This window comes from Eupeodes corollae, chromosome 1, assembly GCF_945859685.1.
Source record: "Eupeodes corollae chromosome 1, idEupCoro1.1, whole genome shotgun sequence".
Lineage (NCBI taxonomy): Eukaryota > Metazoa > Arthropoda > Insecta > Diptera > Syrphidae > Eupeodes > Eupeodes corollae.
The window spans coordinates 182640493-182655566 of NC_079147.1; the positions used below are offsets into that span (position 1 = coordinate 182640493).

General features: G+C 35.5%; 2 protein-coding genes across 2 annotated transcripts; both read right to left on the bottom strand.

Annotated features, from left to right (window-relative positions):
* Positions 1-3862: 3862 nt before the first annotated feature.
* On the bottom strand, positions 3863-4878 carry LOC129940482 (larval cuticle protein A2B-like). The gene is made up of 2 exons (XM_056048833.1): positions 4767-4878; positions 3863-4701 (listed from the first exon to the last, which is right to left on the bottom strand). Exons 1-2 carry the CDS (start codon positions 4773-4775, stop codon positions 4123-4125), a joined length of 588 nt encoding a protein of 195 aa, XP_055904808.1. The 5' UTR covers positions 4776-4878; the 3' UTR covers positions 3863-4122.
* Positions 4879-10690: 5812 nt separating this feature from the next.
* LOC129943231 (cuticle protein 7) lies at positions 10691-11457 on the bottom strand. The gene is made up of 2 exons (XM_056052534.1): positions 11324-11457; positions 10691-11262 (listed from the first exon to the last, which is right to left on the bottom strand). The coding sequence occupies exons 1-2, from the start codon at positions 11333-11335 to the stop codon at positions 10768-10770; spliced, it is 507 nt and encodes a 168-aa protein (XP_055908509.1). The 5' UTR covers positions 11336-11457; the 3' UTR covers positions 10691-10767.
* Positions 11458-15074: the final 3617 nt, after the last annotated feature.

Consider the following 15074-nt stretch of genomic DNA (forward strand, 5'->3'; position numbering starts at 1 on the left):
AAATCCTACTTTATTTATCTTTATGAGTAAAGCATCATGATTGACTCTGTCAAAAGCTTTAACAAAATTTGTATACTGATAACCTTTCTCAAGTGCATTCAAGACTAAATTACTAAAAATAGTGAGGTTAGTTTCAGTGGATCTACCAGCTACATAATTGGACGATAGTTTGAAACATCTTGCCTACCTCCTGATTTGTAAGTAGGTGTGATTGTTGAACGTTTCAAACTATTCAGTTAGAAACTCGCCATTTGCAAGTGAAAGATTAAAAATAATTTTTAAAGGAACAGCGAATGCCACATTTGCACAAATTCGTAAAATGATTGGTGAAAATCTATCAATATTACGTCGCTTATCACCCTTAACCTTAGACAATGCTAACTCAATCTCAGAAGTGGAAAAACTAAAACTGCCTTTATTAATAAGAGTATTTGAAGAATTTATGTTTGTAGTATTTTATGTTATGTTATTTTTGAAAGGATTTGAGATTATACATTTTTTAAATTCTGAAATTATTTATTATTTTTACGTGACAATTATTGCGTTTGAAAAAAATTCAAAGTTAATGTTTTGTATGTCTGGCCCCGCTTCTTAAACCATTGGTTCGATTGAGCTAAAACGTGGAAGTTATGGCTGAAACACAAACAAGCTTCAGCTTCGGCTTCGCCTGACGTTTATGAGTTCAGCCATATTAATTCCTTGCATGTTATCACAATTAAGCTTTGGAGGGATTCCCAATGGTCATTATAGGCTGTGGCGAAGTTCAATGGGTTCGTCACTAAGTAAGTTTGATTTGCCACCTGATCTGCACCGTTCCTCTACTGCGCTGTCCTGTGGGCCTAAGTTAGAAGACTTTTCAACCCAAGGTTATTTCATCATTTTATTGTTATAACCATGCTTCTTCATGTCTTATTCACAATTTTGTGGTTCGAGAGATTGCTTTACTACTTAATGCTTTTTTTAGCCAAAAGAAACAGCTGTAAGCAAGAGTGATTCTTCGTTTGATTACAGCGCTGGTGTTGTTTTTTGCATTCATATATCGGATTCCAAGTAAACAAAGTTCTTAACTGCCTCAAGAACGATGGCAAAGTAGTATTTATCAATTTTGAACCCAAATTTAGAATTTGATCTTAAAAATGTAAATCTTAAAAACCTTGCGTCAGCTGTAAAACATTGTTTTACCTAAACAATACATTTTATTAAAAATAATAAATGCAATTTTGTGATGTTTTCACAAAAAAACAATTATTTTTTAGACCTGATGTTAATTTGGAATAATTTTGTAACCTCTTCCAAAATTTCTAATTCGATCATTTAAAATTTCCATTGCAAGTCTAATAAAGGTATTAACCCTCCTGATAACATCCCTTTCTTTTAAAAGCAAAGCACGACCATTGTTATTTCATTGAAACCTTATCTCCTACTTATAATCTCGAGAGTATTTTCAAAGTGTTATTGTATCCATTTCGAAAATAATTACATATTTTCAAAAACCTTCACAAGATAATCATCTAGTAATTTTCAATCTGATAAACGCTTTAGCTCTAAACTTAAAATACATCTTGATTTTTTTTATCTCACACAAAATAATGTTTAGATTTTAGTAAATCGATACACGGGCACTGATTGGAAGTTATCGGAGTGGGTCGCGCCCCACAGTCTTTTTCATTTTTTTAAGACCATATTGAAAATTCGATTTTTCTGAATAACGTCCGTAAATTTGAATATTTTTGTTTATTCAATTTTTTCTTTATTTTTAAGGAAAATTGTATATATGTATTTAAAAAATTAAAAACTTTAGAAAACAAAATTTAAAAAAACTTTTTAGTGATTAATTAAATCGCATGTAAATGATGGAAGACAACTCTATTTTACAGGAACATTTTTTTTAAAGATTGTGGTAATTTACTTCCTTTTATTAATATGCTCATTAAAATTTGTCAAGTTTATTCCAATATATTTCTGATTAGACTCAAATTTTATAAACTTTTCATTGGCTTTCAGTTCGTTACCTGATAAAGTCAATCATTTTCTTTTTCTGGTAAAACAAGATTATGGTTTTATCTTTCCAGCATCAAGTTTAATTTTACATTTCTGATAATATCTCATTCGAATTTCAAGTAAATTTTTAAGATTGTTATCAAAGGCTAGATTAATTCATGCGAAGAGAATATAAGGTGTCATCTGCCTGCATAACTATTTTAAAAAATGGTACTATGGAAAATCAGACGTGGAAACATTATATACAATTGAAAGAAGGGCTGAAAATTGAGGGATACCAAACTGAATGTTATCTAAGACTGATTTACTTTTATTGACGTATACTTCAAAAGGTCAAATAAGAAACTTTTAATCTAGCTATCAGAATTTTACCTTTAAAGGCTTTTAATTTTAAACAGGCGTTGATAATAAATTTCGAATACTTTATTCCAAATTTGAGTATGAAGTCCAGCAACCTTCCTTACTCGTAACTCCTTAATCACAGCAGCAATATCATTAACAGGAACGTGTTGATCTTAAGATGTTTCCATTCTGTTACTACTTCAGTCCTTGTCTTTACAATTTAAACCTTACTTAGTCACTTAATATAGTACTCACCCAACAATACTTCTCCATCTAGCTCAGGGACTTTTTTTTCAAAACGACCCAATGTGCTTTCACCTTTTGTCATAGTGCAAGTTTCCGCACGGTACAGCGTGTAATGGGATAAACTTTTGACAGATACTGCTTCTAGTATTGAGGTGGGAGCTCTGCACTATACTTTTAAGGATAACGCTAAAAAAATCACAATACAGCCAACGCCTTGGCTAAAGCTTTTTTTGACATCAAAAGGTTTGATTATGTTATTCCCAACCTTTATAGAGCAGCGCTAATTTTCCTTACAGTTTGTCAGGAATTCTAAAACTAGAAATAGTTCTGTTCAATGCGTTCCTGTATGAAGATGTTGCCATATGCCGCCTTGACATCGATTATGGAGGGTATCAATTTGTGATTTGATGGTCTGGGTATTTTTTCAGGATCTGTAGTGCATGCTTTTAATTGACCATATTTTACAGATAAACAACTGCTTTGAAAAGCTGGAATTTTAAACGACCTGCTTCAGCGACTTTAGACTTCAGCGTAGATACGGTAATCTTTTTCTATTTCATCGAAGTCGGGCAGTCGGCTTTATTGAATGAATGCATTTTATGTTACCAACATCAATATTTTAATTCTTTTATTAAAATCTTTCTTAAATCAGCCTTTAAGTATTGTCTCTTTAATGGCACTAGTTGTTTCGTTATGGAGTCTACTCTTATATTCAATTTCACAATTTTCTATGCAAAATATACGAGTAGGCTAGAAAGCAAAGCTCAACTTATTCTATTCAAAAATTAGAATGGACAGAAAAGTAAGAACCTTAAGTCCTTAAGTACAAACGTTCCCTTATGATTTATTAAGCAGGAAAAGGGGACCTACATTTTAACCCATTTGAACAACACATTATCACTTTCTCGCCTTGCAAGACGAAAAAACATCACACACCGATAAAATGTTCTTCAAAAGAGCTAAAAAAAAACAAAAATCACCTTTAGACTTTGCAAACTAAAAACCTCATCTTAAACCTGTCAACAACACAAACAAAATTAAATAAGCAAACGTCACGAAATTATGAATTGGAACCGACCCACTCCAAGTTGTGTGCTAACACGCTACAAGCCAAAACATAGCCTTGACCATAAACCTACTAAATTTGCGGCATACGTAAGACCTAACTCACTCTTCTGTTTATGTGGCCCAATTGTTTATTCTTTTAGACTCAATTCGTTTTGCATGTTAAAAACAAGAAAATGCTGATACGACAATTAAAAGAACTTTTAAGTTTGATTTTATGTATCTTGCTATTTTTATTGTAGGTATGTAGATATATGCATCTACAGTATGTATGAATGCATTGTATAGTAGTTTTTAAGTATTTGATGAGACGGTCTTACTTAGTTATGAAGAAAAATCACTTAGCAGCTTGGAGCATGCGGGCTCCCATCTTAAGGTACGTACGTATATGAATATTTATGTGAATGAGATGCGGCGGCGTATGAATGCGTAATATTATGAAAATCCATTTACAGGTCTATCAGAAATTTAATGCGAATAAGCGTAGCCCGGGGAATGGACAGACACATGAGCCAAAGCGGGGGCAGCATGGATGGGGCCAGCCAGTAGTCTAGGTCCACCCAAATGGGCTATTGGTCCGATGGGGCCGATTGGAGCTATGATTTTAGCAACTGGGGCAATAGCCTTGACGACCTTGTGTCCCAAGGGATCACGACGGACGACGGCGTTGAAGCCATTATGCGCGTCCGAGGTGTAGTCGACGGTCCTCAGATAGCCATCGGCATCGACGAGACTGTATTGGCCGTGGACAACATCTCCCTTGCGAGACTCAGTCTGGCTCTTGATGTCTCCGGTGTGGTCATCGCGCACCGAGTATGAGAAGTCGTAGTGCGCCGGTGCCTCAACTTCGACAGTCTTGATAATGGGCTTGGCAATGAGAGCGGGGGCCGAGTGGATGAGTGGTCCATGTGAGAGCAATGGTGATGGGCCAATCAGTGGTCCATGTGATAGGAGTGGTCCATGCGATAGCAGAGGTCCTGGGCCATGTGGAAGAAGTGGCAATTCAATGGCACTGGCAGCACCGAAAATCACAAGCAATGCAAAAAACTGATAGGAGCAGAAAAAGTAATGTTTACCAAGGGTTGGACATTTAAAGAGTGGTTCACACTTACGTTAAACATTTTTATTGGTTTTTAATTTCGATATTAATATTCGATATTTTTCTTTGGGTTGATCTAAGAGCTTGCAGAAGGCTTTGGCTGTTAATTCACTTAGCTCTTGAGGTGGACTACGAATTTTGTCAGCTAACCGATAGACTTTTATATGTTATTAATCTAATAATGACCTTGTCGATAGATGTGGAGTGGCCAGACAGCCTACACCTTTAAGTGTTGATTTTAGTTCCAATTCGCGGCTATGCGTGAATGCGTCTAAACATGTGTCTATAGTGTTGCATATACATTTATACATTATAAGATTTTTTTTTCTTGAAATTGTAGATTGGTAGAGAAAGGCATAAGTATAGTTGAAATGAAAGGTTATTTAGGACTTTGAGTTCTGCATTGGGAGGAGTTCTATGAAATGTTGGTTGGTTGGGAAGTAAAGGAAGTTTATATGTGCGCTTATCTTGAACAACTTCTCAAATAAAGTCGGCTTTTTCCAAATTTTTTTTCAATAGTGTGGCAGCGTCCTGTTTACTCAATTTGTCTTCAAAATTGTACCTGATTTATTAAAGATTATTTGAGCAAGTATCTCTTCTGTTCTTTCAAAAAATATTTGCTTTAACTGTATCTATATTTACAAAAAAGGCTTATATGCCAACAACTATGATATTTTCACACTGGTTTACCCCTAAGAACTTTGTTTACTTTTTGTAATAAGGTTTAAGGGTCAACAGCAATTTTTTACTTTTTGAGAAAAAGAAACTATTATTTGAATTATACTAAAACCTTTGGTCACTATTGTGGTGTACCTCAAAAAAATCAAATCAAATGGGGTGGCGCAACAGTCCGTTGTTAACCAGGGCCTAGTGACTTACAACTCTCAACCATTCCTGTGTGCGAGTACTGTTGTCCGGAATGGAAGGGACCTACAATTTTTAGGCCGAATCCGAACGGCTAGTTTTGAGAATTGTGGTGTACCTATAGAGTTCAAATTTTCTATTATCGTGTCAATCTTTCTAAAGTTATCAAAAAAATTTGGATGAATCTTTTGGAATTACCACAAAATGTTCATTGATTTTTTTTTAAATAAACACACACTCAAGGGGATATTGATATTACTACCCTCATTATGCAGAGGCACAGTGTGAGCACTAAGAAGATGAGAGCGGGTTTGAAAGGAGATGTCGTTGCACATTGGTTTTGAATTACTGAATATTGCAATGGCTGGGAAAGCCAGAGTTTGGCAAGGCATTCCACATTCACGTAGTACGGCTAAAGAACGAATCTCTTTATTTAAAAGTACGGCCGACGTCGGATTCGATTGTAAACTGATGAGCATTCCTAGAAGTACGAGTATTACGGTTGAACTGTTTAAGGGGAGGAATGCAGCTGGCTATTTTACTAGAGCGTAAATCGTTAAAATAACGGTAAAAAAGGGTGAGACAAGAAACCTTACGACGGTGTTCAAGCAAAGTAAATGAACTTCTGATGATATTATCTCCTATCAACTTAAATGCTCTACTTTCAATACTATCCAAGAGGCTTAAGTTAGTTGCAGGAGCATCAGCCAAGAGATGGGAGTTAAACTCAAGTTTTGGAAGTACATACATCTTGTAGTTAACAGCCAGATCAGAAGGTGTGAAACATTACTTGCATCGCCTAAGAAACCCCAAACACCTTCCGGCATTTTTTGCGATATCGCGTATGTGCTTGTTCCACAAGAGGTGGTTGGTGACACACATACAGAGAATATCAAGATGTTCAGTCTCATTGATGCAAGTGCCATCCATGGTTAATAGCAAGGGGGATATATCTCGCTTTAACGATACAAGACAGCATTGGGTTTTCGAAGTATTAAATTCCACACGGTTTCTTAATCCCCACTGTACAATGCTGTTAGGAATTAAATGAGCTTATCATATTTTGTCGTTGCAGTTCCACATCCGCTAAGAGTACTATCGTCAACGAAACAATGTATTGAATTAGAAGTTGCAGACAGAAGATCATTAATAAAAATGAGAAAGAGTGTTGGAGATAGAACAGAGCCCTGGGGCACACCAGCATTTATTTTATAGTTTTCAGACTGACTTGAATCCATCCAATACTGCTTGTATTTAACGATCCTAACGGTTATTTCTAATCCAATAAAACAGAGATTCATGAAAACCGAAAGCACGCATTTTGGATAAGAGAGCCTTGGCATCAGCCCAAACATATGCTTTTGAATTATCAAGTGCAATAATCTTACTTTCTCTAAAACGATGTAAAGATTTGTTTCACTGTTCGGTGAGATGAACCATGTGAGCAACAGTAGACCTATTGCTACGAAAGACGTATTGTCGGTCAGCTTTCGATCTTGGAGATATTTCTTGAGCTGATATTCAATCAGCGTTTCCATGACCTGCAATCGGTCGGTAATTAGAGGATGAGCAAGCTTCCCTTTTTTGGGAATGGACTGGACAAATGCAGTAGGACAGATGAAAAATCTTACGCATTGGTTTTACCAGCGTTGAAGAACACCTCTTCAGAACAATAGCGCAATACCATCTGGACCAGCCGATTTTTGTGTGTTTAGATCTCTAAAGGCTCTTGCCACAGTACAAGTGCGCTCGATGACAGGCGGAGTCATAACATTCACTGGCGGCGAACTGCCTGGCAAAGATATTAGCTTTCTCTAAAGAGCTAACAAAATGAATGTCATTGATAACGATCGTAGGAACCGAATAAAGAAAAATGAGAGAATTTACGAAAAACTGGTTCAGTTTCAAATGCTAACTGTGGACGTGCCAATGAAGCATATTATACGGTAAAACAGAATACATTGCTTTAATACTTACTTACAGTCCTGGGTATCAACCAAAATTTGTCTCCAGGCAGTTGAAGTCCACTCCTCCACTTGCGTGTTCTATCTAAGTCGTGGTCTTCATCTACTGTGATGTGCGATTTGATTCAAAGACCTTCCGGACTGAAGCGTTGATGTCTATTCGCTTAACATGACCAGCCATCTTAGTCATTGGACTTTTATCCTTTTGACTACATTAGTGTTGATGTACAGCCCATTCAGTTTGTCTTTGAATATTCTCCTCCTCTCTACATCCAAGCAGGTGGGACCAAAACTCACCCGGAAAACTCTCGAAGTACGTAAGACGTTCTCATCTTTCGTTGAAAAGGTCCAAGCCTCAGAGCCATGTATTAAAACCACGATGGCGATTGTCTTATAAAGAGTGGCTTCAGTTGTTCAAGATCTTACTACTCAATTGCCTTCTTAGTTTAAATAAGCACCGATTTGCAAGTTATTCTCTGTTTGATTTCTGGAGTCCTTGACTGAGTTTATAGTGATGTCTTGTTCCTCGGTTTCCGTCAAAATATTACTGGCATATTATGTTATGTTATTATTATCAGCTTATCTGGACCTTTGGAAGATTGTGTTGATGATTGAATTTTTCACAATTTTTTCCAGAACAATATTGAAGAAGTTGTATAACACTGTCTCGCCTTGTCTGAAACCTTATTTGACGTCAAAAGTCATTTTGCACAAACGGAAAAGTTTGCCAGGGATGCCTTAACCAGAAGTCGATGAATCGGTGGTGGGTATCGATTTGAAGGCCTTGCTTTTTTGTTCAAAATGTGCCATAATGTAAATATTTGATCATATATTTATGGTATGAAGTCACTCTAATAGGAACCTAGGCTTCAGACATCAATTCCTCAGGATTGAGCAAACTATGCTGATAGTCCACTCTTCCATATTTTGTATATCGGTTGGTGCATACATATTCAGACGGCAGCGATGGCATCAGCTCCAGCAGCTTGGTTACACTTCAGACTTGATAAAGCTATTTTCACTTTCTTGAAGTCGGGTAGGCGGAATAATTGTTTTGCATCGCATAAGTTGGTAGTACCCGTGGCATGATGGTTAGTGCGTTGGACTGTCATGGGTTCGATCTCTGCCTATAACACCTAAAGTTTTTTTCACGGGTACTGCCTCTTGCGAGGAATTGACAAATTCTCCAAGATTAATTCTTGTCATGAAAAGTGCTTTCTCAAATTTGCCGTTTGGATTCGGCTTTAAACTTCCTGATAACAGTACTCGCACACATTAATGGTTAAGAGTTGTCAGTCACTAAGCCCTAGTTCTCAAACGGGCTGTTGCGCCACCCAACTTATTTATTTATTTATTATCGCATAAGTTGAATGGTTCTATCTGCCTTAGAGCTAAATTCGATTCGTCATCGCTTTTTAATAGTTTAAAGAAGTGATTTTTTCATATTTTCAACATAGACTGCTGTTCAATTTGTGCAGTTCCGTTTTGTTCACTGTCAAACAGTCAAACCATGAGATTTGATCTAATGGACAAATATATTTACAGATTAATTAACGGTAATCTTTGAAAAATCAATAATGACTTTAAAAATTTCAATTTGTTAGAAAATGGATTCAGAAACGGTTGAAACTAAAGTTTTATTTCTTCTTTAACTTTAATGCTGAATAACCTTTGAAGATTTTATTTTATTTAAAAAAGTGGTAGGACTTTTTTTAGAACATTAAATTTTTTTCAAAACATGTATTGCTCGATTCTGTATATTCACTTATTAAAAAAAATTCCAAAGCTAAAAAATAAAATTAAAAACTAGTGCCTATGTTACGAACTTGACTACGATATGGAATATAAAATGTGAAACAGCGATGATAAACCCCTTAACAATTTCGTAACGGTAAAAATTTGTGAGATAATTTTGTTCTCTTAAAGAATAAAGCATTTGGGTTAGGCTCAGTACCTACGAAGCTTCCAATTAAAATGTCATGAGTATTCAATACAAAGCACTGACGGGAACGAAAGATTTAAAAAAAAGTCTAGAAATATTTCTAACCAATATCAAATTTTCTATTGATTTACGAAAATTTGCGTCAAAAAACCCTCTCCAACTTTAAAACATTCAAGATTTGTTGAGATAGATGTCGTAAAGTTGCGTGATGCATTTCAATCTTTAATTCTAGCTTCAATGAAATTGATAAACTGCTAGCGGTTAACCTCATATGGAAAATGCCTAAAACGTTTTGGACCACACGTAACGACAAATTTCGGAAAACTTAAACGTCACCTATATAAAAAACCAAACTCATTCACCCAATATCAAAATTAATCGAAGTGAGTAATTTATTTTTTTTTAAATTCTAGAAGTTGAAATTTTGGAATGGAAACACATTCAGTATACATTTTTATGTTTTTAAAAACGGTTTTCAAGAAAGGACTTGATAACTTGAGCAACCAGAGAACAAATATCGCTTTAAATAGTCCATAGGCTTCAAATTTTGAGTCAGCTTGAACTTGTATTGATGTAAACCAAGATCCTTACAAAATACGCCTTATTTCGGTCTGAGACATCCCAATTTTTGGAAAACGTCGTAGAATTGGCAGATTTAGATTCTTTGCAACTGTCGTCTGAACGAAAGCTTTATTTTCAAAACCGTTACAAACCCATTGACATCATACAACGAATATGAAGACTCTACTAAGACTAGAATTACGACCGAAAATTAGAGTTAACGTTCTTAAGGTTTCGGTCACCGACTCCGTGTTTCGGTAGAAAGTTTTGATAATTTGAAGACGTTGTTCGTTTGTTTATTTTAACATGATGAATATTTTGATTTTAATTAATAAATTACTGATAGCAATGATTAGTGAAAGGGCGAGTCCACAAATTAAATTAAAAGTTTTGAAGCCCAATTAGAAAGCCCGTTATATGCACCTATTTGTTAGGAGCTGTAAATGGCACCCTTAAAGTGGCACTCGATTAATGGCCACCGAATTGTAGATGGTTGCTTCTCTTTTACTCTTGGAAATAATAACTTCATTATTTTATTGTGTTTTAATGTTTGGATGATTAAATGAGTAATTATTGTGTTTATTGACTGGAATTGTTACATTGGCACATTATGAATTCTTACTTAAAGCTAAGATGATGATTAAAATAATTACAAATCGGTCGTTTTCGATCCATCCCATTTCCTAATAGCTATATGATATTCCGGGTCCCGAATACGAAACATGGTTGCCCTCTATACCTTCTGACCTACCCAACTCAATTGACCTATGGTCATCTGAGCGAATCAAATTCAAGCCATGCAGAGGAGCAATTGCTTGGTGATGTACCAATGGTTGATAAATTTTAGTGGCAATTAACTTGTGTCTCTGCTCGGGAATGGGAATCTTTATGCCAGTTGGTTCACGATGCACGACTGCCTCGAATCCAGTGTGTTTGTCAGATCGGTATTGAACAATACGACGATGACCATCGGGTTCGATCAATTCGTACACGCCCTCGACTCTGTCGCCCTTACGAACTTCCTTTTGAGCTTTGATGTCCCCGGTATGCTTATCACTGACCGAATAGGCGAATTCGTATTCCGCTGGACCCTCTTCGATTTCATGGTTTTTCAAGTAATAGGGTTGTTGAATTTCAATGGCGGCAACAGCAGCAACAACTGAGATCAATAGAACAAACTGGAAGAGCAGATATAGAAATGTAAACGGTTTTCAAGAACTGAGTTTTCGGAACTTTTACCTTAAGGGACATTTTTTCTTTTTTTGAACGATTTCTGATTTTTCACTTGAGAAGATGCAATTGACACAATGCGGTACAAAACTCGAGAATAGACTAATTAATGTTTTGATCATGCTGAGAGTTTTTATACAGAAATTTGTTAAAACTAAGGAAATTACAAGTTACTTGTAAATCCATCATAACTGCACTCCACGCAACCTACCAGTTTTAAGGCTCAAAAATATTCCAAAGTCCCTACCAGAAGCCAAGCCTGCATTCCCACCATCATCATCGTCATCATCATCACAACAATATCAAATCTATTGCCAATTTATTACACCAGATATGCATATGCACCTACCTTAATTCAAAATCTGTATCGGTATCATTTTGTCATAATCACCACCCAACAATCCACTTTAGGTGGACCGAATTTTTTGTATTTTTTCCTCGTCTCTGGTTGTTACGCAACATACATCGTGCGTCGCGTCAATCGTGTTGTTGTTGTTGTTTCAAAGGAAAAAAAAAGGAAATTCCATTTGCATTACTCTAGTTAGAGACCTGTAAAATTAATTTTGAGCTAAAAATCAATTAAAAGAATTACAAAATTTCTTCATAAAACTTAACATAACAATTTTATTTTTATTTGATCGCACGCAATTCGAAACTCAAGGCGTGTACGAAGTATATAGAGTATGGCATAGTGGCACATTATGTGTACGTTCAAGTTATGCACATACCAAGTCATTGGATTTGAGACTACTTGACTTGTCTTATTCCTTGAAGTTATCTTCTTTATTTCACTGTTAAAAGTTAGAGTCAACGCTTTCAAGAAATGACAGATAATCCTGCCAACCTTAATCGAACATCAGTTGAAAAATAGAAAATGTCACTCTTCAAAGAGGTGGTATAGTTTATATATGTATGTATACCACATTCCTAAATACTTCTGACTTTTAAGAACACATGATACGTCATGTGCATATTGGCTGCGTTAAATCTCAGAAAGATAGGGTATCCAGATACCTTTTTGTTAGTGTTTTACGTATAAAATAACAGCTGATCAAAAACAGCTGTGCTGTCAAAAAAGAATTTGTGGGGTATGTATGTATCTGAACAGCTGATTCAACACATGGTTGAATTTCAAGAAACTTGATCTCAGATTTTTGTATTTGTTGGTAAACAAAATGTTAGTTGAAGTTCTATTTGAGGATGTTGTGTACAGAATATATACTGAAGAAGCTATTTGCCTCCGAATTTTAGAGGGTAATTATGATCAATTCAAAATTGACTTATTTTGTTCTCGTTTTGTAGTTGACCAATTTGCTAGGTCTTGCCTCCAGTCTAGTGTCCAGTATTCTGAAGTTGAAGAACCTCAGAAGAACCTTTACTAAATTGTTACGCACCTATATCAATTCATCATCGTCCGACGAATCAGTTGAAATATCCATTAAATATTTATAAGATACAACAATTTTGACTTCGAAGATTAAATATTTCGCTTTTTGTGAACAGCTGAAAGTTGCTTTTATTTTTTGATTGCTATCTCTATACAGGTATACAACTCGTTCAAAAAGAAATCTAAAAATCCACCTATCCAAGATACTCTATTCAACACAAGATTTAACTCAGCCGATGTGTCCGAAGATTTGAAGTAATTCAAACGTCCAACAATATTATTCTGTCAACATAAAGTGCCTATTTCTGACAGCAATGAAAAATCATGAATATCCCTCGGTTTTTATTTTAAAATCAAAAAAGTAGTATCTTTGTCAAAATAGAGGGGAGTATTTTAAAAATGCATTAGTCAGTACTTAGTCAAACCTGTAAATTCAAACGAACATAAAACTAAACTACAATTTCAATTCTAAATCTAAAATAACCTATTCCAAACCGCTACTGCAGCATGTCAGCGACTGGCGTGTGTTCCTTCCAGACGCTGTGTCAGCCAAAGCAGCGCTCATTTTTGTTGCTGACCCACTGGTGTTCCCACGGGAATTAATGAATTTCTGATTAAGCTTTTTGGTGTCTTTAGCTTTTTTGTCGTTAACTTATGCGTTGCGGCAACGAATGCGTTGACATTGACATACGAAACGGATGGGTAGACCCAATTCATACGTTTCGTTATTTTGACAGCTTAATTAAAATTATACTTCAAACTACTAAAGCCTGAACTATAATAAACTCAACAGAGCTTAAGCCAGGTTAAGAGAACGAACCAATACGTAGCCTTATATGTCACTTACCATAATAGACGTTCTGCTCGGTTTCGTTAAATTTCGCTAACTTTCGCGCAATTACGCAAGAGGCATTTAAATGGCTCGAGCTTAAACAAATATCAAATTTGAAACGCATTTCGTTTGACATTTGCTTAAGTTACTTGAATCCATTATGGTTACTTTTTGTTGTGACGATAACTTCTTATAACTTTTCGTTCGGTTTTGACATTAGCTTACTTTCGGTTAAGTCTATTTTAGTTGGGCTTTAAGTCTGTTCAATTTCTGGAACCCAATGCCTACTGACGAATTATTTACTTTATATTTTTTGTTTGCGTTTACGTCCAAATTGGCGTTTATGAACTGTCAAAATAATTTCAAAAAGGTAGAAACAGTTAGCAGTATATAATATTTTTAAATTTAGTTTTCGCCTTTATTTTTTTTTTTAATTATGTTTGATTTTAATTCTACAGATGAAACCTTCTCCAACTAAATTTAAGATACTTATTCGAAGACAAAAATTTAAAAGTTCAGCTACATTTTGGCTTGCGTCCGGTGAATTCGTTGCTTACGTTTACTTCTGACGTATTTTATTTAACAAAGCTGTCAGTTGTATACGTTGCAATAACGCGTATGAAAGATTCTATAGGTCGTCGTTTTACATATTACTTTCAGAAAGCCCTCGTTTGATTTCAAATGTCATGGTTTGAGTATAACCACGAGAGAGTAACATTGCACTTTATTATTTACTTAAATCCTCGAACTTAAGTCCCTGGGTTTCCCCTAGCAGAATATTGGGCCTCAACTCCATTTGATCGCTTTTCGGCAATGTGTTTCAGCCCCTCCAATGATTTTTCCTCAACTGTTCTTCTACAATTTCTTAGATGTTTAGTATAGTAACCTATTGATGGAGGTTTTAAGTTTCCTAGTAATTGTTGCTGATATTTTTCAGGTGTAGCATCTGCATAACAGAAATGATTCCACGTTTGAGGAGAACTTTCGTAGTTTTGTCTTCAAGCTGAAAAAGTTGTTTGTCCAAGCAATGTGTTTCAATCCCGTCAGCGATTTTTCCTTAACTGTTCTTCTCCACGTTCTTTTCGGTCTACGAAGATGTTTAGTATAGTAGCCTATTGATGGAGGTTTTTAGTTTCCTTATAATCGTTGCTGTCATTTTCCTAGTGTAACATCTGCATAACAGAAATGAGTCCACGCTTGAGGAGAACTTCCGTAGTTTTGTCTTCAAGCTGAGTGAGTTGTTTCTCCAAACATTTGAGAACATCCCGAACGCAGTCCCAGATTTGTTGACACGGCTAGCGATATCTTGTTCGGTTCCGCCTTTAATAGATAAAAAAAAGATGATAATTATAAATATATTAACTTATATGCAGTTTTGCACAAATATGTCAATATACTACTAGATATCGGTCAAGAGCTTGAATGTGTTAACACAAATTATTCTAAAGCTTTTGATCAACTTTCTCATGATTTGATCACATTTAGGCTGAAGGAAGGGCCCCTCCTTTATTAATTACATGGATTTCTTCTTATTTTCAAAA